The following is a 24,012-nucleotide window of genomic DNA, read 5'->3' as shown; positions in this document are numbered from 1 at the left end:
TTCGCCAGCAATATACGTGAAAATGTATTTTCTCTCATCCAGCCAGGTTTATTTTAAATCTCGAGTGCCGCGACCTGTTCTCCTTCGTCGCTAAAAACAGTGTCGCCTCGGTTCGAGCGGATCCGTTTCTCGCGCCATGGAAAAGAGCCGCTCGAACCTTGTCATCGTTCGAAAGGCTTAAAAAGCCTCCTGGCGAGAGAATGGGGAGGAACGAAACAATGAGCTCGAAGATGGATATCGACTTGACGCGATTTGCGAATGGGAATCCGTGTCCGACAACTTTGTTTGCCGTTCTTCGATATGACGAGGGGATCCCCCTTTGGCCCGTAACCCCTGCTGCATTGCCGTTTACACGACGCTATAGGTGTAGAGCCGACTCTTAGCCATACTCAAAGGTAAGCCAAGAAATGTTCGCGACGTTCCTTTCTAATTCTAGTGTAGCCAAACTTTCTTCGAAGTAAAAGAGTCTGCTGGCTCGTAACCACGAAGTTTGTTCGCTTCAGAGATTCGTTTTTGAGTGAACGTCTCTCCACGTTCTTATCGCCGTTTATCGATACGATTAATACAGCTTCGAGCTCGATTGATTCTCCGTTGGTCCCTTATTTAACCGTATACGCGTACCTCAACGACGTAATCAGCTGATTAACGATTCCTTGTCTTTTTGTTTTACATTCTATTTAGCGGAATGCCTTTCAATTTCTCCTACCCCTTGTTTTAATTTGAGCAATTTTCAACCACAATGAACGCATTTTAATTAAATGGTTTTGGTATTTGATAAGTTTCGAATATCATTTATATTATGTACATTTTTACTCTAACTCGAAACTTTTTTAACTTTTTTTTATTTTGAAGACATTTAAGGTAAACAGTTTTTAGAAAGGGTATCGTTAAAACCACAATTAGTTTAGCATTTGTCAACTGTATACCATTTATGGTAATCAAAGGATGGAAACCATTAGCTTACGTTTCCTTCGTCTTCACCGTTGACTCAACATTTCCTCCGCGGGACACGACACTACGTATGCTCTATATGTATCGCTATCTAACGTCAGCGTGACGCAAATTGGACCAAGTCCCACTAAATGAGAGGCTTCAACATTGTACTCCTGTCAATTCTTTCGACAGGCAGCCCAACTCAGCCTGTTTTACCTACTGTTTCCAATGCTATTTTGGAACTTTCAAAATCTCCTACAACTTTCGGTTTCGTAGGAGTATTTTACTTACGTTAGTTGGTTAGAGAGAGGGTACAAAAATTCCTAACCACTTTAATACGTCATGTAAATTTTGGAATACAAAAAAGCGATGAGCTTCTGTGGTAACTTTAAAAAGTTAGTATTATTTCAACGAGTGAATTGATAGTAAAGAATTTAGTAATCATTTACGTCATAAGTTTATAATTATATTCCATAAGTGTGCCAGTTAGTCGAAATAAGTACTAATAGCTACGTAAATTGAGGCATGCACCCATAAAGATAAGTGCCTCTAGCAGAAAAAATACTCAAAAACAAATAATCAGACGCCCGTCCTACGCCTCGGCACGGCTCTATGCGCGTGCTCGCTATGACACCGAGGCAAAGACTTAGTCCACCAAAAATGCGTGTTCATTCTAGAAAATAGCTCTTAGTAAACATTTAACACACGGAAGATAGGGAACTGAACATTTATGTGAAATTTGCTACCTTTGCGACAATAAATGATTTTGATGTGGCGTTTTCAACTGCAGTAAACCATATTACTTGGAGCTAAAGATCACACTGATGGTTTAATTTTTTACGCTCTCGAATCACATTTGGCGTTCCATGTCTAATGGACATTACATTAACGAGATCAATCTGAGAGCGACCCGGGTAAAAGGAAAATGCCATTACACACGAATAATAATAGAAAGCAAATGCTTTAGCGTTGATCGCTCGAGGATGAGATGTTAGGAATGTCAACTTTTTGGCAAGCAATGCAAAATTAAAATGGTATAGTTGACTACAAAAAAAAACTCCTCCCTTAGTAAACAAATTTCCAAGAAGAATGTTCAGAAATGGAGTTATAATATTAGAAACGTTAAGAACATCGGTATGTTCATCCCCGAATCCTATCAGATTCCCGGATTGATATTCGCCCGTTCTCGGTAAGAGGGGTAAGGCTGCTTCCGCCGCTCCGTGGCGAAGCTGATCCGTACCTACGGCTCTAACAACCATCTTTCTCCTCTGTTTTCTGGCGAACTAGATCATTTTGGAGGTTTGCACAACGTAACCGAAAAGCTCGCTTATCTTCGCTTTTACTGACGAGTGAACGCCCTTGGCCCGTAGCATTTTTTCCCTCAACCGGAAGTTCTATTGGGATTCTTCCAACTCCGTAAGCCTTTCCTTCGTATTCCGCAGAATCCGAAAAACAGTGGTTGTTTGGAATGCTTAGTTTACTGCACGTTTCATTTCGAGAATCCTGCAGTGGTGGAAGTGTTCTAATCGACGGTGGTTCCTGCAGATATTATTCTCACTTCGCGCTGTTCGGTCCTCAAAATTTATTCGGTTTAAGGTTAAGGACGAAGAGTCGCGAAGTTAAGATTTTTGGATTGTAGTTTTAGCACTGTCCAGTGCAGAATCCGCGAATGTTAACAGTTGCTGTTTGTAAATTAGTTAGAATTTAAGTTAAGTGTCAACAATGTGGAATAATTTGCCCGAGTTTGTGGACGAACAATATCGTAAACATTTCTGCTGGAAAAGTAACTTAAGTAATAATTTTATCATTTTCAGTGATTGCATTTTTGTAATAATCTAGCTCTTTTTTCTTATTTAACTTTTAGTGGAATGCTTAAAAATCCGCGAACAGCTAGTTTTTGTGGAATTAACTTTGAACATTTTGAATGTAACCTCGGACACTCTTATTGACTGCAATATTGTTTTATTTTTAGTGATGGCTCGTCACTCTTACGGCCTAGACCATTCGGATCCACCTAGTGGAGCTAGCGTGGACAGCAATGACTCCGGCGTGGTGTGTGATATTCCCGGAAGCGCGCCATCGTCCAACGTGAACTCGTTCGAGGAGCCGCTCAAAGAAACTCGAGATGTGTATAGTTCTTCGGTTTACCAGGACCCCTCTGCAACTGACAAGAAAGCCTACGCTTCTTCGAACTGTGATATTAGTGGACTTTTCAGTCAACCTACCGCGCGGTTGAACACCGTTAACGCAAACTGTCCTCTTCAAAGTGGCAAATCTCTTCCGGGTAATACCAATATTAATGCCCCGGTTAGAAGAACAGCCATACCTCCAGGTTGGAGCTGTGGCGTTTATGGAAGTGGCTATGAAAACCTTGTGGTTGGACATTTTATGCCTCCAGCTAGACCTGGTAAGTTTCACTTTCTTTAATAATGAGTTAATTCTCGCAAAAACTATGATTGTTTCGGGCATTATGGGACATACGCATTTGAAAGAAGTTAAGCAAACTCTACGCGTGTATAACGATATTTTATCGAAGAGGGTAATACAAAAATCCATATAATAGCCAAATGATCAATTTAATTTTTTTGCATAAAGTTTAATAATACTTGCCGTTACGTAAAATCAGTAAACCCGATATAGTGTTTACTTTGCGCGTTCCACGTCACCTCCTCCGCGAATTTTTGAACTCTTTCCCAAGCCATACTTACTCGAAAGTTTTAGGATATATCTATTTACGCTCCAATTCGTGGAAATTTTTGGTTAGGAAAATATTATGACTCCATAAGAATTTTGTAATATCATTATGTAAAAACATTTTTATCCCAAACCACCACCGTAAGAAAAATTGCGGGTATTTTTTGCTCGGTTTTCAAGGTCTCAAACGTTGGAGCGGTAGTTATAAAGTGGGACTATTTTTAAATCTCCGCAAGATTTATCTCTTTAGGTAGAAACTATTCGCCTGCCCCGGTGCAATTTTGAGCCAATTTCAATCGTTACGTATCATGAAAAGTTCATTGAATAAGTTGGTAGTTAATAATAATGTTTTAATTCAGGATAAAAAAGCTGTACACTTATTGGGCCCTGATACGCGATACAAAAGATACTATAACGCTCGAAACAAAAGAAACTATTTACATTAATATTAATTGATACAATGATAGTGCCCGAAAAACGAAAATAAAAAAACAGAATTTCGCAAAAAAAAGATACATATGAAGCGACAGTAATAAAATTTAAAAAAAAAGGCTAATTGTAAGTATAATGCTGAAATGAACAACAGTTCAGCCCCAGTTTTTATATGTATCTAATCGACACTTGAATGCCGATGCGGAGGATTTGGTCTTAACGGCAGCCGCGAGATCATTCCAAATTTAACAACCCGCACTGAGAGAAAAATATGGCGTAGAAATTACATGGAACTCCTGGACGCACAGTAGCCAGGAATGTTCTGTATTTTTTACAGAAAGTTTCGTAAATATCTTTTACTTGAGATTCCTGTAATTTATACAAATAGCTCATAGTAAAATTTTCCACCAGAATCATTGTAATGTATACAACTGAGCTAATAATTAAAATTTCTAACAAGCATGTAAATTTTACGGAATTTACATTTAAAAACTGCCTGAATATAGCCAGGAAATATTATATATTTGATTTGTTCTTACTACCCTTTTTAAAAATAAGTTTATGTACACTAAACACTTCCGTTATTAATTTTTAACCAATAAGGTACTTTAATTGTAAAAATTATTCAACAAATTGGTAAATATTATACCAATAAGCTCCAGCAGAACTAGAGTTCAAAGCAAGAGAGATAAACACGTGCACAACATATTAATGCAACTCATCGGCTCGGAATCCAGACGCGTATTAAACTTATTTCAAACCACAAACACTAACGCGATGAATTTGCATTTAAATGTATAAACATTAATTTGTTTTCATTTGATGGGTAATTAAAAATAAGACTCCATTAATGCTTTTACGAGTTGTCACTAAAATCTTTTCTTCATATTAGTTGATTTACAACAAATAATGCATTTTTATGGATTATTACTGTTTGGTAGCAATTCAACTTCGAGCACAATAACTACAGGAACTACCTGTATTTTAAATACCTTAAAACTTGTTAATTTTGTTACTGTAAATACATAGTAATATGTATTGAACAAATATGTACATATATAACATTTCTACCATAGAAACTACATGGCTTTCCTTTATTACAAATATCTGAAACAAACCTCTAATTTTTACTATAAACAAATAGTAATATGTACTGAAAATGTATGTATATATTACAATTCAACGATAAATACTACATGAAGCCCCTGTATTTTAAATACTTAAAACATCCTGTAATTTATACTGTAAAACAAATTGTAATATATACTGAAAATGACAATTCAACGATAAATACTACATGAAGCCCCTGTATTTTAAATACCTAAAAAGATCCTGTAATTTACACTGTAAATATTTCTTGAATATAGTAATTTCAACAGTACAGTACTGTATTAAAAAAGATACAGAACGGGTGCCGTAAAATATTTCTGTAAATTCTACAGTTTTTTCTCTCAGTGCGTTGAGTGAAGAAAACCCGCCTAGCGACCCCGTTGCACCACTTTTTACGGATTGTGGGAGCCTTTCGGCCCTCCCACTTGATGTCGAAGAAGTCAACTGCAGTAACATCATACAGGCCATAAATGATTTTGAAGGTGTCAACTAAGTCAGCGCGAAGACGTCTGTCCTTAAAGGACAGAAGACCCAACCTTTTTAACCTTTCATCATACGGTAAGGTTCTGAACCCTGAAACTAGCTTCGTGGCCTTTCTTTGCACCCTTTCCAGCTTCTCAATGTCTTTGACCAGGTGGGGGACCAAATGCTGGAACAGTAGTCTAAGTGAGGGCGAATGTAGACACTGTACAGGATTTTGAAAGATTTGACACTAAAATGAGAGAATGATCTCCGCAGCATATACAAAGCCCTTGTACCGCGCGCGGAAGCGGCTTTGCTATGGGTATCCCCGAACATATGGCCGGAAAGCATGACCCCAAGGTCCCAAACCACAGCATGCGCCTCTATCGCTTTACCCCCCAAACTGTACTGATAGCGAGGGTTATTAGCCCCGCAATGGAGAACAACTGATTTAGTAGTGTTGAAGCTCATACCGTTCGAGGAGAGCCAATGGGCCAAAGCATCAATGTCCCGTTGGAGTAATAGCGAATCAGTCGGTGAAACTATTTTATGACCAATCTTATTGTCATCGGCAAACAATTTGAGAAAAGACTCCTTGATTACCAGAAGAAGGTCATTAATAAATATAACAAAAAGAGTTGGGCCTAACACAGATCCCTGAGGCACCCCACTGGTCACCTCACACCATTCCGAACAGACCCCACGCAGGACCACTCGCTGTGTTTGACCACTCAAAATATCCGCGATCCAATTGACAATCAAAGGTGGAACCCCTAAATACTCAAGTTTCCGAATAAGCAGCGAATGCGGGACCGTATCGAAAGCCTTGCGTAGGTCTAAATAGACCAAGTCAACGGAATGCCCCAAATATAGGCACGTAGTGACTTCCTCAAGGGTTGAGAGGAAGTTGTGTAGCCATGGGATGGATTCTTTGATTAAATATATTTGGAATCTGAATTTTTAATTTTACAGATAAATATTTAAGTGTCTATCTAGACCGTGGTTATACGTAGTAATGTTCAGCTTCAATGACTAAATGAGCATGGCCTCACTGTGTTAAATCTAATAAATATTTCCGAAACTTTATCTGTTGGTTTAGCCAGCAACGTCCACAGCCTTTGCTTCGGCACGATTGTTCTCAATGTGCAAAAGTAAGGTCATCGAGCCATGTACTCCACTCTACCAATTCGAAGTTTTCATTTATTTTAGTTTTTAGCATGAATTTACAAGACAAACTAAATTAAAGGGGAATGGTCAAGCTTTAACCAGTTAGATAGCCCTATAGCCCATTAAAAACTAAAATTTATGGTGAAAACCGCATCAAAAAATATTGAGTGGTTAGTTTTTAATAAAATAGAGACATTTCGGGAAATGTTTTTGACCTCTCCATTTAAAAAAGCATCGGCGAAATTTGAAATTGATTGATCTGCTGCAGTTTAAAGTTTCTTCTAGAAACATGAAATTTCAACAGTGGTGTGCTGTTCCCTCCAAAATTTAGTTAATAAGTAGTTTTGGCCCGTAAAGCGTTAGTACGATTTAAATAAAAAGCATAGGTGCGTTACCGGAAAATGGGTGCCAATGTTCTGATTTTTTGAATTTCGGTGACATTTCTGGGTTTTGAGAAATTTTATTACAGAATTGCTTTTAGCTAAGGCCCCTTACGAAAAATAGATACACATATATAAATGAATATAGAATTGGCCTAATCCTTTAAATTGATTTTTATGATATTCTAAAAGATATTTTCTATAGCCTCTACAGATAAAACCGAAAATACCTTTGAATCTCAAATAGTTGGATATCTCAAACATTATTGTTCACCCAAAAATATGTCACCTACCCGATAAACCTAGTTTTAGCTCTGGTCGTGTATTGGACCCCTAACCGCGTACTAACTTTTGCTGTTCTCACTGCTTAAATTTCAATCCAAAGCAACGAGTTGGACAAATCTTGTGGTGCAGTCTGAACTTTACTTTTTCCAATAAGATATTTTACCATATTTAACCTCTTTTAATTAATACCGCAAACCCTTGGCGACTATAAATGATCTGGATAAAAATTATACGCTCTAAACAGAGACTAATAGAAACAGAAAAGAATCGGATTTATGTCACTGATTCGCTAAAAAGCGCAATCTTTCTTCCTAAATAAAAAGGTGACGATATTTTTACAACCCCGATGTCGAAAAAAATTACGCGCAGCTGCTAGAAGTAATAAAGTTTAGAGGAGTAGCAACAAAAAAAAATTAAGTATATATACATATTTTTTTTTTAAACCGTGGCCGGTTAAGTGAGAAATGATAAAAGAGAAAGAATGCCTTTAATATATAGATGCTCGTCAGAGATGAGTTTCAGCGTGCCCATCATCCCCCTCTCGTATTTTTCCGTCACGTGTGGGTCAACCTTTTGGGGTGAACGTCACACGCGCTTCACGAAGGATGATCTCCCGGTAAGTTTAAACGTTAAAAAACCGCGTGTCATTTTATATCAGCCACGTTACACTCTCTATCTCCGTCGCTAGCTCTTCGGCATTTTTTTGCTCACATTTTCAGGGGACGCGAGCTCGGTGGACCTCCTCAACGAATGAGGAGTGCGACGCGCACACGCTGTAACACCGAATCGTAACACCAGGGTTCACTGACTCATTCCGTGTTGCCACGACAATTATTATTTCAATTTAAATAAGTTTCATATCGCAAAATTTGCTTTAAATCAATTACCGATCCATAATACTGTGGTGACTCGTTGCGTGTTTACCTTTTAAAGCGCACTATCATTCGAGGTAAATTATAAAATATAATTTATTTATATGTTGGATTATAATGATATTTAATTAAAAGTCAATTGATTTTTGGGTATAGTGGGTAACGTAAAAATTTATTATACGCCCTTGGAAAAACGAAATGTTTAGAGAAACACACGATAAAGAGGAAGGTCTGTTCGTGGCTGATGCAGGTACACGAATTTAACGAGTCTTTTCCTTTGGACTACGCTCAAGTTAACGCGTTAAGCAGCGCATTGACATACAGTTGGTATTCAAACATCATAAATGAGATTTTACTTTCAGTAGAAAAGTAGAGAGAGAGAGAGAGAGACCTTCCGCGTGACCAAATCAAGGATCCTATATGTTAGAAGGATAGGTAGCCCTCCGGCCAGCCCGTGTTTTCAAAACGCCGGCAGCGCCGTCGATATTAAGAGAGCCTCTAACGTTGGGACGTCTTGTTTATATTCCCTCAAGGACAAATTTTGGTGGTGCTTCCTCCATGTTTGGTCCTTGACGGAATCTAAACACGGATTCTCTATCGCGCATGACCCACCGACGGCGCTGTTATTTTTCGTACCTCGCCTCATATCCTTCTAACATATAGGATCCTTGACCAAATGAGCCTTCCTTAAAGATAATATAACCTCTAACGCGTTCTATGGCCAGTTTTTTTCCTAACTACCAAATCCGCAATCCACCTATGCTAGTGTAAAGGGTGAACCGGGGTGAACTTTCGAATGCAATTTAAATCCGAAGCGCACGGTGTCCGTATTTGCGTGTTTACGGCCAATTTCAATTGTTACAATGTTCTCGCTTATATTTTTCCATTGCGCGAATAAATATGGAGAAATGTATACGCGCGCGTGGTCGCCTATCTTCGCGATCTAGTCTGTCCCCTCATTCGACGATCTAAAATTAGCTATCTCGATCTGATTACAATGCGCACGTGTTCGTATTCGTAAAATATGAAGTGAGCGTCGTCGAGCCCTCAGCCGAGCCCCTCCACAACGACGCGAATAAACAAAACTCGACGCTCGTCACCCGCGCGGCCCAACTAGCCTCGTGGCTTTCGGGCCTCCCCCGCGGAGATTGAGAGACTACGGAGTATCAGTGACCGGAAGCCGCTGCAATATTCGGTTGGACTGTGTCGTGCATGCGCCGCAGCCATGAGCGACCTCCCGCGTTTGTAAGACAAGATATCGTTTCACTTCCGAACAATAAAAACAAAGATTTACGAACGACTTCCCCGACATCACTCGCTGATTTTTATTCGTGGTTCGTTCCTGGGCTCTTCATATTTTTATATACGTTAATTCGCAAATGGCCGTATCGCATTCGAGGAAGTTATTCAGACGCGAGTCAAGATACCTTAACAGCCGTTAGGTCATAAATGGGTTTTTATATGTATATGTATATGTATATGATATCTATTTAGATGTATATGTATATAAATGCGTGCTTTAACGTGTTTAAAAGGCGTCTATAACATAACCGGATTATCAGTTAGGGCTCTATGGGTACGCGGCTCTGAGATAAATTAACTGATGAAATAGTTATAGGACCAATACTTTTTTAAACGGGGATGTACGTCACACTCCATAGTGTTATATTTGAAAGATTTGAACTAACTGGTATCGCTACCTGTAAGAACGTTGCAAATATGTACAAAACTAGTGTTCGAAAGGACGAGTAGCCTAGTAGGTGATAAGGACAGTCTCTAAACATAACAATTCAGATATAATTTGAATTATTGAAGAACACAGGTATTATTCATCAGTATTGAACTCAGTTGTTATCTTTTTTGGGTAGAAGGGCCTTAGCCCAAGAAAACCAACGCCTCACTTACACAAGGACGTCATTTGAGAGGGGCATTATAACCCTCCCCCTGGATTTTTATGAGCGAAAAAAGTTCATAAATAGATAGAAAAAAACATTTTCTCAAGATATAATATCTTGGGAAAATGTTTTGTTCTGTCTATTATCCTGAATTTTGCAATCACTATTTAGATTTAAACTCCAAAAAATATTAAATTTAACGCTTTTTTCCCAGATCCCCGGACATTCAAGCTCTGCCCCTTCCTGAAAAATCTTGAAATGACGTCCCTGCACTTACAGACAGGATTTTTACACGGATAATATCTGGGCAAAATCTGGTGCTAGCAAAATCTGAACACTCTCGTGAACTATCGTAATATTTGGTCGTATGTATATAACTCCCTCGGCTGCACCCACCGCAATTTTCTCCACCAAAACCGCGCGACCATGTGTCGTAGGCGCGTCAAAATCGTAAACTCTCAATCTAGGGTGATTCTCCCACGGTCAGGCTAAATGATCTTTCACACTAAAGACTAATAAAGGGCAGGAAACCGCAGTGTCTTTTCAAAATACGCATCGCGAAAAATCAAATTCTAAAGGGCTTCTGCTCTAGTGGATGGATTGGCCCTGTAAAAACAAACCGAAGAAGATATTAAGCTAGTCTAGGCCCAGTAGGACCTTCCGAAATTCATTCAAGTTCTCGAGTTTCAGACATGAGTCAGATCTCGGATTACTGACGGGCCTAAAGCCCTCAGTTTGTTTTTTTCCCTTCTTCTGTCTTCGTATTTAATTCTCGAAGATTGTAGGCCATGCTATAAAGGCAACTCAGCAACGTGTCTAATTTGCGAGCGAGAAGGCCGAGAAGAAATAAGAACGTTTTTTTCTGAAAGAGATATCGGTTTACGTTGATGAACGGGAGATTTCATATTGTGTGTTATATTATATTTAGTATGCAAATGTTGATGCTTCAAGTACCCTATCTGGCGTTTTCATCTGATATTGGCTAAATCGTTAAATGTGGCGTACACCTCGGGCCAATGATCCCCCATTTCAAGGTCTCGCATTCGCGTACCAGAGACACTATATATATCAAAGCAAATTAAACTGAATAATGTATTTACTTTCGAGATAAAATTTACTTTGCATGAAGTTACGAAAAAAGGGAGGAAATAAACGTAGCATTTAAGATGTTCTTCCAAGCGGTCATATGCCTTTTTTTACTTTTCTGTCAATATTTTTCCATACATATATAAAATCTACGATAAAGAGAATCTGCGGATTTTAGATTTTTACTAAAATTTTGTACGGTATTCTGACAAGTGTTCGTTGGTAGTTCATAGACAGTTTTTTTCATTACAGACCATTTTGTCCACTTGAATCTCAGTAAATTTCAAACGCCAAGATAATATTTTTTGATAGAAGCTTTTTTAAGGACATTTAATATCATATTCGATGATATCTTTCTTTAAGCTAAACTTTGAATATTTTCCAAATTAATATTTTCGCCGCAGTCTGTGGCAACCACCGCTCGCTTTTAATCGGTGAGTCACCCCGATGACCTTACCCAGAACCAAAGACAGCGGAATGCAAGCGCTCCGAACCACTCCTCAGATCTCGCGTTTTTTAGGACATTTTAGGTCACCCCACATACCACCCAAGCGTCTCAACTGCACCACGACGCGGGGTGACACTTAAAACACTTGACGAGTGAGTCTAGACCTCCTCCTGTTGCTTCTGCCCTTGACGCTTTTCAAGCAGCTGCCTCGTTTACTGATTAAAAAATGACACCGACGAAATAAGCTCAAATGGGATAATATCACGCTGCTATTTTTACGTTGTCCTAAAATATTTCATTTTAAGTGCCCCTTCCTAGATTTCCACGAAGTACTAACTCTCTGAACTGAAATCGATTAAAATTTTAATTTTTCGGGTTATTGGTTGTAGTGCGAGTTCTACAAAGCTCAGACGTTTACATAGGGATTCTTTATTTCTAGATATATTTTGATAAGTATGTCATATTTTTGTCAGTTAGTCGAAATAATTATTGATGGGTACGTAGAATTTACCAAAAAATGCCAAAACTTAAAAACAAAATATCACGCGCTGATCCTACAACTCGGTACGGTTTCCATCACGCGCTCACTTTGTCGACGAGGCAATGAGTGCGTATTAGACTTAGTTACTTAGTACGAAGTCCACCAAAAATATGTGGTCATTCTCGAAATGGTCAATACGCGGAAGATAGGGAACTAACACACTTACGTGAAATATAATTATAGACGAATGATATCGTTATATGATTGTTTTCCTTCTTATATTATTATATTACCTTTGAAAGATTGCTTTTACAAATTTCCAGTAAACTCTTACTACGCTGACATATACACATATATATATATACATAAGTGTTGCCACCAATGGTAGACCCGTTGCTAGAGACGCTCTGGGCTTCTGTTTGATTTAATTGGACGAGGTTTGGCGCCTCATCGCGAGCTTGGCGTCAGGGAAAGGGAGGAGCTATTCATTGCTTTTCCCGGGCAGATTTCATTCAGCTTTTCGCTTACTTGAATGAAAGGGGGCACACCAGCCCCCCTTTCCTCATCTATTCTACGCGATCATTTTTTTAATACAAAGGGGTGAAGCGAAACAATCTTAAGAGTGATATAAAGAAATGTTCCTTACGGATCTACTTCATAACCCGATTTTGGCAAACTAGTAGCAACAACGTAGGTTGAGTTGTAGGCCAAGCTGCGGAGAATTTATTTTGGGAAATTATATTTCGCAGGTTCCTCTAGTAGCTACGGCTCTCAGCAGCACCAGCAGCCAAGCTGCAAAGCAGCTACCATTGGCGTCCAAAACATGCTGTTAGATTACCTTTCCTCTCCCGGTTCGAGTAACTTGACGAGTGACCTGTCCAGCCCGTCATACGCCGACCAAAGTCCATGTTCCGTAGAATTTGCCCAGTCTTCTCAACCGAGTCGCGATCAGACCACAGACAATTGTCTTTCATTGGACAATTATCACAGACCAAGTCAAGTCGCGTTTGACCCTTTGATTTTGGAGAACGTTTTGTCTCCTATGAACGAAAGCTGCGCCCAAGAAGACATATTCGAGTCTCTAATCCCGGCCGATCTGTACAACTCCGTTTCCGAAATACTGAACTCGGAAGACTTGAGCGAAGCCCTCTCGCCGAGTCAGCCGCTGGAAAGCGAAGAATTAATTAGCGTCGATAAAATCAAAGAAGAACGGCCGTCTTCCAGTAGCTGGAACCGGTACGCCATATTGCCGCCAGTTTTGTCAGCTCCCGCCCCTACTCCGGTCGAATTCAATCAGCAGTGTGATAGTTCGGACGTCAATATGGCACCCAGTGCAATGTCTGCCCAGAGCGCGCCCTTGACTGCTCTACCCGTGTTTTCAGCGGCCTTCGCGGAATCCGTGTGTTCTTCGAGCTTCGCCAGCCCTCGTCAGTCGACCAGGTCTTCGTACTCCGGTAGAGGGTCGAGAAATAAGAGGGCATTGTCTAACTCTCCTCTTTCCGCGGATGGAATTGATATAAACAGTTTAATTAGAATGTCCCCAACGTCATTGTTGCCCATGTCTTGCTCGGGATCCTTGACCAGTATATCGCCCGGCTGTTACGGACATTTATCGGCGCGTAACAGCAGTAGCAGTCCGTCCAACTCGTCTTTACATCGACTCAGCGTTTCAACCAACGGCGGAGCGTCGATCGTCAATGGTCGAGAGCCGAGCAACAAAGAAGATTTTATTGACCTGGACAGTAACCTAGCTCTGTACCAGGCTATGCAAAATATGGAGTCGTCGATAGCAATGCAAGATATTTTACAGGTAAATATCTTAGGTCGTTAGTAATTTCGCTCTTTTCGCTTTCGCTAAGAGTACGTTTTCCAACCTTTTAAGGTTTCCCAAAATCAGGCTGTTCTTCACCGAAACAGTATGTTACAGTTCGAAAAAGACCTTATGGCCAGATTGTCCGAGCCATCCGTGGAACCGAACACCGGTTCCGAGCCACCGATGACCACGGCTGCTCTTCCAACTCCAACGGCGCTGGCGTCGTTGCGTCCGGCATGCATTCCTTCACTGAATCGGCCACCACCTTCTTACGGTCAACACATGGCTAGAAAACATTTTCTAATGCAGAAGAAAAGTTCCTCGGACAGTAGTCAACCTTCCAATTACTCTAGTTTCGATAGTTCTGAAGGTAAGCCTGTTTTCATAGATGTGTACGAGCGGTTGGACACTTCCAACAATCCCGTAAATATTTTCGAAGCAATGCCAAATCCACGATTTTCCTCCTAATGACTTTATATCAAGAATTAATTCAGATACTTAAGAATACGGGACTCCATAGGTTCTAAAACCCCACCATCGCATACTTTCTAGCGAAAGTTCGTCCGCTTTCGAATTTTCGTGGCACTCTTTCTAAAAGCAGAAAAACTTACGCTACGAAGTACGTGATGGTGATACCAGAGGCTAAGAACGCACCATGTTCTTAGATACTTGTATGCATTTTTATTTTAAATCGAATTCTTTAAGAGAAAAACATCCAGAGTGTCCGACCCCTAGTATTTTTTGAATTGAAATTGGTATATTGTTGGGGCAGGCGCTATATTTGGGCGTTCTCTTTATTTGTCGCTAATTAGGGGATCGTCCGGGAGAATTTAACGACGACTTATCGACAGTGCGTCAATACATATGTTGGTGGATCGACTGCGGCCACACATTTCCCGACCAGGAAGAGCTAGTGCGACATTTGGAAAAGACACACGTCGACCAACGCAAGGGAGACGAGTACACTTGTTTCTGGCAGGGTTGTCAAAGACGACTCAGACCGTTTAACGCCCGCTACAAACTACTCATTCACATGAGAGTGCACTCAGGAGAAAAGCCTAACAAATGTTCCGTAAGTTATCCAATTTATTTTATGTATTATTCAATGGCTTCCCCGCGTATCTCACAATATTACTAAAAATGCTGGTTTAAGTAGTATTTTTCATTAGCTTGTGTCACTTTCAATTTTGAGTGGGTGGATTGAGACTGTCACCCTTCTGTCTACCGCCGCTTTGCCTTCTAAATTTCAAGTTTTATCTAAATATCACAGCCAAAACCCGTATAAACGCGTCTCTTAAAAGCGTATCCTTGTATGTTACATTTTTTTTATCAAATTATAGGCCTAAATTTCGGCAGCTGCTTCTGCACGGTCCACCACGCAAAGATAGACTTGCAGAAAAAGCCTAAGTATCGGGTAACGGCACTTTTTTAAGACAACCAATTTCGTAGAGTCGTCGCTAGAATATCTCCATAAACAAGTGTCTCTCGCTCCGCCGTTTACGAGTCCGCGTCGGAAAGCGAATATATAAAAAAAAGAAATCATAGATGTTACGAAGAGATTTTGCGACAGACAAACTTCATACCAAAGAAAAATCTTAAACAATCTTAAAGCGTGGTGAAAAAGTCGAATTACCATTGCTTACGGTCATCTTTCTGTATTAAACGTTAGTATTTAGACTTTAGACTTGTAAGTTAATATTCGAGGGTTAATTTAATACACCAAGCTCAACTACTACGTGCCTTTTGTTCTTAGATATGTCTCGAAGATTATCCAAAAAGAATGTTTAAACGTTTCAATCGATATATCTTTTCTTTTGGGGGACTAGTGGAACTATACTATTCGGTATATAAGTGACATAGCTTACTTGGAATCATTCTAAGCTACTAGAGTTTGACAAGAAAGAGCGCACTCTCGCTTTTTTTTTTTGAGTGGAGGGTCTAGTTGAAGCATTTCTTAATGCCTCCTTAATGGTAAATTCTTCGCAATCTTCATCGGGACCGTTGAGCGAGGCGGTTCAGCTTTCGGCGTTGGTTAGATTTCCCCCAGTCGACAGTTGGTAGTAGCGGTTCTTAGTACGTCAAAGCGCCCGTAATTCAGAAGCCCGCTGACATTGGTAAGAGGAGACGAAGATGTCACGTAGAAAAACGACTGGTGTCGGGGTCATTGCCGTCGTGCCATCGCTAAGTATTTTTCAAAGTCATCGACCGTCGTTGGCGTATAAAGACGCTACATCGGGGTAGCCACGAAATGGGTGCCCCAGAATCGAGACGCGAAACTTTATTAATGGGCCTCCAAAGGGAAAGGGTCGGGGGTTATTAGTTGAGGGTCGAAAGAGGAGAAACTCAAACCACTAAAAATTTGGAACATTGCGTTGAAGTAATTAAAAGATAACGTGTTGGAATTTGCAACTACCAAGCACCCTCTTCACCCTTACCGAAACTCCGCGAACTACGCAACCAGTAGCGTATAAGTTATATAGGTCTATCTATATGTAGGAATGTTTTTCCCCCACAGTTTGAAGGCTGTTTCAAGGCGTTTTCCAGACTGGAGAATCTCAAAATTCACCTGAGGTCACACACTGGGGAACGACCTTACGCTTGTCAGTACCCTTCTTGCACCAAAGCTTTCAGTAATTCTTCGGACAGGGCCAAACATCAGAGAACTCATCAAGACACGGTAATAAACCGTTTTGGTTCCTGTCAAAAAACAATTTTGAGAATTTTCCCATTACTAATTAATCGTACCTTGTGACACTTTTAATTTAATTTAAAGGGGAAGTATAGTTTAAGGTTCGTTACGTCTAGGGGTTTATTCATTTAGAGAAAAGGGTCAACATTAAAAGTAAAATAATGAAAACCGGGTTTGGATTCTGGTTCCCAAGATATTTATTAATAAATCAAGTTAAAGATTAAAACGATATATATTCACAAAAACATAAAGGCTCTGGCTCTGGTCTCCCATAAAATATATTGATTGTTAATTTTCTCTTACGAATCAGGCGAACTGGGTAATGGCGTCGTCTTTTGTAGTCGGTATTCCAACGCGGACTTGAACATCTCCCACGAGGTTATTGGTCAGCTTTACCACAACGTCCCGCGACTTTAAGCCCGGTGGCGTATATAACGAGAACATCGGAGTCCGCGAAAAAGCATTTTGCGTATAGTTTACTGCTCGAGAGACTGCTCACTTCTGACCACGTTTTCACTCACTGGTCACTTTCAAAACGGAACCTTCAACCCTCTACGGGGTCGAGTCAATTAAGATAAGAGTTCTTCCTATTGAGAGGTTCGCACAGGTGTTGTTATTGGTGGGGAAACCAGAGCGGGTAAAAACCCAGAGCTACATCTTAATCTCTTTGTGTAGTGGGAAGACCAGAGCTTATGGAAAAATTCTTTTGAAGGGGAAAGTTTGTGAAATACAAAATATAGTAACTGCATATTTTCGTATTATGTTTGATAATGTTATAACCTATTGTTTAATAAATTTCATTATTTATTAACGGACAAATACATACAAATTGTCAGTTTAATCTTGGCAAACACGCGTAGCGCCCATTTTGAATTAGTTTCCAATTCTTCTTAAAAAGCTCCACAAAAAGCTAATTTAAATCGCGCCGCCTCATTTAAGAACTTTTACAAGAAGAAAAAAGGCCGTTTCTTTTTTGTTCTTAGTATACTTTTCTGACGTTTTTTATTTGGTTGGAATTTCAGAAGCCATACGCTTGCCAAATACCAGGTTGTACGAAGCGATATACGGATCCGAGCTCACTGCGAAAGCACGTCAAAAATCACACGACCAAAACGGACCAAGCTAAGAAGAAGGTACGTTTCTCGTTCGTTTTCTGCTTAATTTGCCGCTGTAGAGAGAGAGTTGGTGCTGGGACTCGTTTGGTAGTAGGCCAATACACAACGTTGAACGTTATGCTTTTCTTCGCAATCTATCGAAAGAGTTGTGTAGTCCCGCGTGCGGGAACCGTTGCCAAAGTAAATGAAAAGGACTAACGTCGATACGCGTTTTGCGCGATGAAGCTGCTGACGTCATACCGCGATCCCTTCTCGAGACAAGGACTGTTATTGTCTTGTCAATGATGAACCATCAAATAAAGGCTTTCTGCCAGTCGTGTTTGTAAGCGCCCAACTAAAACTACTTAAACGTCAGTGTCAGTTGCATAGATTGCGCTTATCTGCACTTAAAAAAAAACTTTTAATTGCCAGAAAAACATGCTATTTACTATTATAGTCTATTAGTTGAATTTATAAAAAAAATTTGGTCTTGACCAACTTATTAAAATGTTGCTCTTACGTCACAAGACACGCGCTAGAAAAACCTTTATTCCTCGCGACCGCGATTGTAGACTTGTAAAAGTAAGAGACTGTGACGTAAGAGCCACATTGAAACAAGAAGGTCACGTTACTTATAACAAGAACTATTCCATTAGTACTCGCCAAAAATTTTTTAATATTAAAGGATTTCTAAAAGCAACTTTCTGTATATTAATAAAAGAAGGTGAAACAGCATTTTTAATGAAATTATATTAAATTATTTTGTTAGAGTTATTTATATGCGTAACAAAATTATAATTTTTATTTGCAGCTTCGTGGTGATTTGAATGATCCAGTGGACCCAGATCAGTTAAGCCAATGTTTGACTATCCAAGCGATACGACCCAACCATCCGATGTTACAAGACGGAGAAGAGTGCTACAGTGCCAACGAGTTCGTAACGCACGACAGTGGCTTGGGAATATCGCCTTCTCACAATTCTCAACCCACATTAATCAACCTTAATTTATATCCAAGTTCGTATAATATCTGTAGAAAGGTTAATTGTTTTAAAAATTAAATATTGATGACAATGTATATTTTAGATGGTATGGTGTTTTCCGGTAATATGTCTAGACACGCGTCTCCCGCTAGTCATCACAATAGTCCTCAAACCCTAGCCGACATTGCCGAGAGGTAGGTGTTTATCAATATTAAATAACCTTATGAATTCCATGTCATTGAGGTTATCGCCGTTTCAGTAATGAATCCGAGGATACCTTAGCGTCTTTGCTTCGAGACACGAATTACCAGAAACTAACTCTCCCACCCATTCAATCAAGTCGATTGAGTAGCCCGTTGGCAAAAACCGCGGACAACCGTTCCGCGTCATCCAGATCTAACAGCGGTAAGCTTGGAATACGTCTCTTTAGCTATATTAGTGTCCCTAATAATCGTACTGTCTTCGCAGGTCAGCTACCGCCTCTCAATAGAAACGCTTCGCCCGGCAATACTCTCACCTTCCCGACTTTCCAGGATTCTTTTTCGAACAAGTACGGAATAATCATGGAAGATTATGCCGGCTCTGGAGGGTAAGAATTCCCTTTTTATGGCTACTATTGGCTGACCAATTACAGTTAATGACACCGTGACCATGGGTCCCATTTGTTAAGTAGGGATTGCGAGACAAGGCGGGTTACTGAGTCATCTAAAAAATCGATTTGGCATAACTACAAGAGTTAACAGACACACAATCTAAACCAGAAGATATCTTATTTTCTCCGAGTTACTAAAATTATACCACAAATTGGGAAGAATGTTTGAGGTTTCAACTTGGGGGCATTGGTTAGCTTCAACGTGGGGGAGCGACGGGCTTCGTTTTGCCTGGTAAAGAATGAATAAAGAGCTAAACACGTGGATTTTAAATCTCTCGTTTCTCGCTGGAGGTCCTCGAAGAACCCCCGAAGGGGAGGGAGAACCTGCTGGGCTATTTATAGGGTCCTACTCTCATTCATGAGATAAAGAGTTGCTTAATTGAGGTAGTGCTTTCTCACAATACACAGTGTTTATCGAGACAGATGGAAAGCCTGATACGAAATACTAACCTTTACTACTAAACTCATAATTACTATTGACGGGGAGCTCACTTTGTTACAGGGTGTCCTAATAATTACGATTAAAAATTAAATCATGATTTAATCATTTTTAATCTTTGTACAGCCAAAGCTACAGATTTAATTTTAATCTAATCTAATCATGATTTAATCATACGAGGGTATCCTAATAATCATTGGAGTGACCTGCCCATCGGGAGGGACCAATTTTAAACGTTTTTGGATCTTTAGTATATAGGGGCTTTGATTGAAGGGTTTACTCTTAATATTCGATATAAGATCGCGCGCCCTTGTAACACAATATCTAAAATAATGATAATTTGAAAAATTAGTCATAAATCTTTCGGTTTATTTATTTTCTTGCAGAATATCTTAATACGTTCTCAATGACCTCAAGGCTATGAAATAAGAGATGGGTCGACTTTTCGATTTTCGTGACTTTTCGACGAGCTCTGTTCGGAGGCGGTATTCAACTACTTGGCATTCGAACGACTGCCGTCCAAGCTCGGGTGGCTACTGATACTCACGCGACCGTGTGTTCGTCGTAGATTAATCCCCGAATCGTATATTCAAGTCGAAAGGAATTACGTAGTTAAATATTTAGACAATGCGTACGAATATCTTCAAACATTATGGCGTACAACGCGAATCCTGCACGGATTAAAAATATCTTTCATGTATAAATGACTCGATGGTGTAAGAATATAAATAGTTCATTGATATTGTATTACGGGCGAGTAGAAAGCCGATGTTACTTAATTATTCAACACGTAAGTGTACATGTAGCTTGTATAATTAGCGAACACAACCTGTTAATAATGTCATATTTATTCTCCTCATATTAACCCCTTTAATATTCGACTCGTGCATATTTGCACTAAAATCCAAGGGTATATTTGTTCATTTGCCTGCTTTGAGTGATATTTGAATTAAATCATTATTTTGAGTCTGATTTTTAGTGCAATTATGTTTCTACTTTTGTGTCCCTAAAGAAACTGTTGGAAAAAAAGGCTGTTGTGATTTTCTAACTTGTTTTTATGAAATATTTCTATTGAGGGTAAACGTAAAGGGAGTATAAAACTAAATCGAAGAACGTCTGCTAAAATAATTAACGTAACTAGCGTCAAATAATCCTAGCTCTTGTTAAATTTGGTGGGAGAAATGGATATTCGTCGAGGTACCATATGCGCGTTCATACTCCCTTTAATCCGCTAAACACATTTCATTAAAATATTTTTGGGGAAAGTCGGGAAGGTGCATGTAAGGGGAGTATAAAGTGTTTTTAAATTAGTTGTAATAACTGTGGGGGGGGGGGGGGGGCAGAAAATTCATTTCAACTCCTCATTTCTGTCCGGCATACCACGGAAAGCGTTTGTGGTTTTTTGCAGAATCCACTACGCTAGAAGTAACGGCCGCTATAGGAATAAAGTTTCCCACAGTCTAAACGTCCATTCAGCATCGAACGTCTAACTGTATACTTCCATTAAAAAAGGTATTTAACTACTCAATGTAGACAAAATCTGTCTTTCCTTAGAAGTGGAGGATACATTAAAAGATACTACTTTCAACCCTTCCGTAACAAATTGGGTTAGGCGTCCTTCCTCTGTCGCGAATAGCCCATTAATAACCGGTTTCTCTTGAACTGGCGTCGCTACTATTGTCCGATAGAAGGCGTCGATGTTTTCATCGAAACGATTCATTCAATTTTCAAGGCAGTAGCGTAAAAATAGAAAGACACAAGAGCGAAATGTTCGGTATTCCTTGCATCCGTAAACACATTTTCCGAGATCTGAAAATAGGATTTTGGCACTTCTCCTCGATTGCTTGGAACGATAACTAGAACTAGGCGTTTCTTGGAAAGAGTTATAACATCTTTAAAATATGCCCTCAACATCATCCACCGAATATTATTCAAATGTTTCGTAATCCGTGATTCTACACTGATGTAATGGCGCTGGCCACCACAAATTGGGACCTGGACTCTGGAGGTGTTTCACACATCTCGTAATTTCAATTATATTTTGAAGTACGTTATTTTAGAGGCCGTTTACATAGTGGTTCAGTTTACTCTAGCTGTCTCTTCACTGGAAGTTGACTGATTGCGTAACTCGTATGTCACGCAACCAGCCAACCTTCAGTGAAGACACAGAGAAAACCGAACAGATACGTAGAGCGCCTTTAAACTCAATGAAAAATGCAAAATGTGTGTGATATATTTGTAATTGGATCGTATGAGTTTTCTGTAACCTTTACTGTCTGTCGCCGTTTAATCAAGGAAAGTTAAAGATGGAGGATTCAATTTAGTAGCGCTGGCAATGTCTCTAAAGATAGCGTTACTTAGCTTTTAGCTCATTGAAGAATGACATTTGGTGGGTACTTCAATTATACGCTCTCTACCATATAAAATTTATTAGGTTTGAAGACCTTATTAAAGGGCGACACCGGCAATGGGTATTGGAATAGCAGGTTCAGCACCAAAGAGCCTAGCCTCCACACCCTCTTTGGCCCTTTCATTAACATGATGCCCCCTATGACCAGGTACCCAATACAGTTGAACCCTATTATGGGTGCCCAGTACTGAAAAGAGCGTTACTATATCTTCGTAAAAGAACAGGCCTTTGTTACTATGCATTTCGCATTAGAATTTCCAATCAACCTTTCGGACGCTTCGATCTTCTTTTTGGATATGACAGTTTCAGTGAAGGAGGACAATATTTCTACAATAAATTATCGAAAACCTACAGATAGCCACTTTTACCTACTTCCGAAATCAAGCCACTCTAAACGTCGTATTTGCTCATCAGACGAAGATTTCAGGGTTAACGCTATGGAAATGCGCGAAAATCTCCAACTAAGAGGCTATTCGGATACTCAGCGTTGGATCTTGTTAGCTAGTTCACAAGAGCCCAAGCGCTATTTATCAGTGGCGTACCGATGAAATATGGTTCTAAATTTTCAAAATGGGGCCCCCCTATATCCAAAAATAAATCATAAATGGCCTTGATATTTTAAAGATAGGAGTGTTTAGGCATCCCCCTACATGAAAGACAGCTTGGCACCCGGTTCAAAATGTACCCCTGAACCCGGGTCCGTATGCCTCTGCTAGTTATCTAAAAACCCTTCTGTGGTTCTAACTTTTGAAAGGTTAAAATATTATCAGTAGCAACTGGAAGCTATTGCAACTGGACCCAGAGACAAGAGACATATTAACTGACCGCAAGGTTTTGCTACCGTCGGGACCAGAATCTTAGATCTGTGTTGGTGATGTTTGTTCCGCAGCTCACACTGGCACCACTCAGTGGCGTAGCTAGGGGGGTGGCCCACAACGGGTGCCACCAGATTGGGGGTGACACCCGACCGTGAAAAAAGTAACAACTTACACAAACTAGAGAAATTCGAAAAACCTTTTTTACACGTTTTGACTAATAAGTAGCACACCATGATATCCACACCGGGTTCCACCCATGCTCGCTGCGCACCGTTTGCGGAATAGTCTACATTGGAGAAACAAGCCGTCGCTTAGATGACCGTTTTCGTGATATACGGAGCGACTGCGACAAGAATCACGTTACTCGCCATTTCAACAATGTTCACATTATCAAAGTTATCAAAATCTGAGTCCTTAAATCACTCCATGGAGATCGTCCTCATAGAGTCACGGAAGAAAATAGAATAATTTTTAATTTCGGGACTGAACACCCTTTTTGAATGAACGAAAAACTTCTGTTTTGCTATTACGTAATAGTTTTTTAATTTTTGTGAATATTTAATTTGTTTAGGCAACGTTTGATTCTGTACCCTTGTCCTTTTTAGCGCTTTCTTTGTTTATTATTCCCCTTTTGGCCATTTATTTTGTGTTTTAATGCCTTGTTCCTTTTAGCTCGAGTTAAAAACTTTTTAAATTCTTCAATTTATTAGTATAATTTTTGTAACCACCTCGAATGCATATTTACAGTAGTACTGAGTTTTGTCTTATTAAAATTAAGGGTCCTATTTCCTTTGGTTTACTTTATTCATAATTCAATGACCGTTAGTGGCTTCTCGTTAAAATTACTCGCCTAAAATTGGAATGTCATGT

The 24,012-nt window shown here is 39.7% G+C and overlaps 1 protein-coding gene across 3 annotated transcripts; it reads left to right on the top strand.

Annotated features, from left to right (window-relative positions):
* The first annotated feature begins 19 nt into the window (after nucleotides 1-19).
* LOC149947646 (uncharacterized) lies at nucleotides 20-20,839 on the top strand. Of its 3 annotated transcripts, XM_090173692.1 has the most exons (13): nucleotides 20-395; nucleotides 2,221-2,349; nucleotides 2,906-3,340; nucleotides 12,995-14,055; nucleotides 14,128-14,428; nucleotides 14,871-15,130; nucleotides 16,574-16,735; nucleotides 17,770-17,880; nucleotides 18,653-18,857; nucleotides 18,927-19,017; nucleotides 19,083-19,228; nucleotides 19,292-19,412; nucleotides 20,301-20,839. In XM_090173692.1, the coding sequence occupies exons 3-13, from the start codon at nucleotides 2,908-2,910 to the stop codon at nucleotides 20,308-20,310; spliced, it is 2,901 nt and encodes a 966-aa protein (XP_090029818.1). In that variant the 5' UTR covers nucleotides 20-395; nucleotides 2,221-2,349; nucleotides 2,906-2,907; the 3' UTR covers nucleotides 20,311-20,839. The 3 variants fall into 3 exon arrangements, with proteins under 3 accessions (XP_090029818.1, XP_090029819.1, XP_090029817.1); XM_090173693.1 differs by lacking the exon at nucleotides 2,221-2,349; XM_090173691.1 differs by lacking the exons at nucleotides 20-395; nucleotides 2,221-2,349 and adding an exon at nucleotides 2,444-2,725.
* Nucleotides 20,840-24,012: the final 3,173 nt, after the last annotated feature.

Source organism: Leiobunum rupestre, chromosome 4 (genome assembly GCF_980474605.1).
Source record: "Leiobunum rupestre chromosome 4, qqLeiRupe1.1.hap1, whole genome shotgun sequence".
Lineage (NCBI taxonomy): Eukaryota > Metazoa > Arthropoda > Arachnida > Opiliones > Sclerosomatidae > Leiobunum > Leiobunum rupestre.
This window is presented reverse-complemented; position numbering and strand designations above follow the sequence as displayed.

What these genes read in the sequence shown, in the direction of transcription:
- LOC149947646 (XM_090173691.1), top strand. Translation starts at nt 2,656, where the DNA reads ATGTGGAATAATTTGCCCGAGTTTGTGGACGAACAATATCGTAAACAT. An exon ending in CTGCTGGAAAAGTAACTTAA is followed by an intron (nt 2,726 to 2,905) that starts GTAATAATTTTA and finishes TTTTATTTTTAG; the next exon opens with TGATGGCTCGTCACTCTTAC. An exon ending in AAAAGCCTAACAAATGTTCC is followed by an intron (nt 15,131 to 16,573) that starts GTAAGTTATCCA and finishes TTTCCCCCACAG; the next exon opens with TTTGAAGGCTGTTTCAAGGC.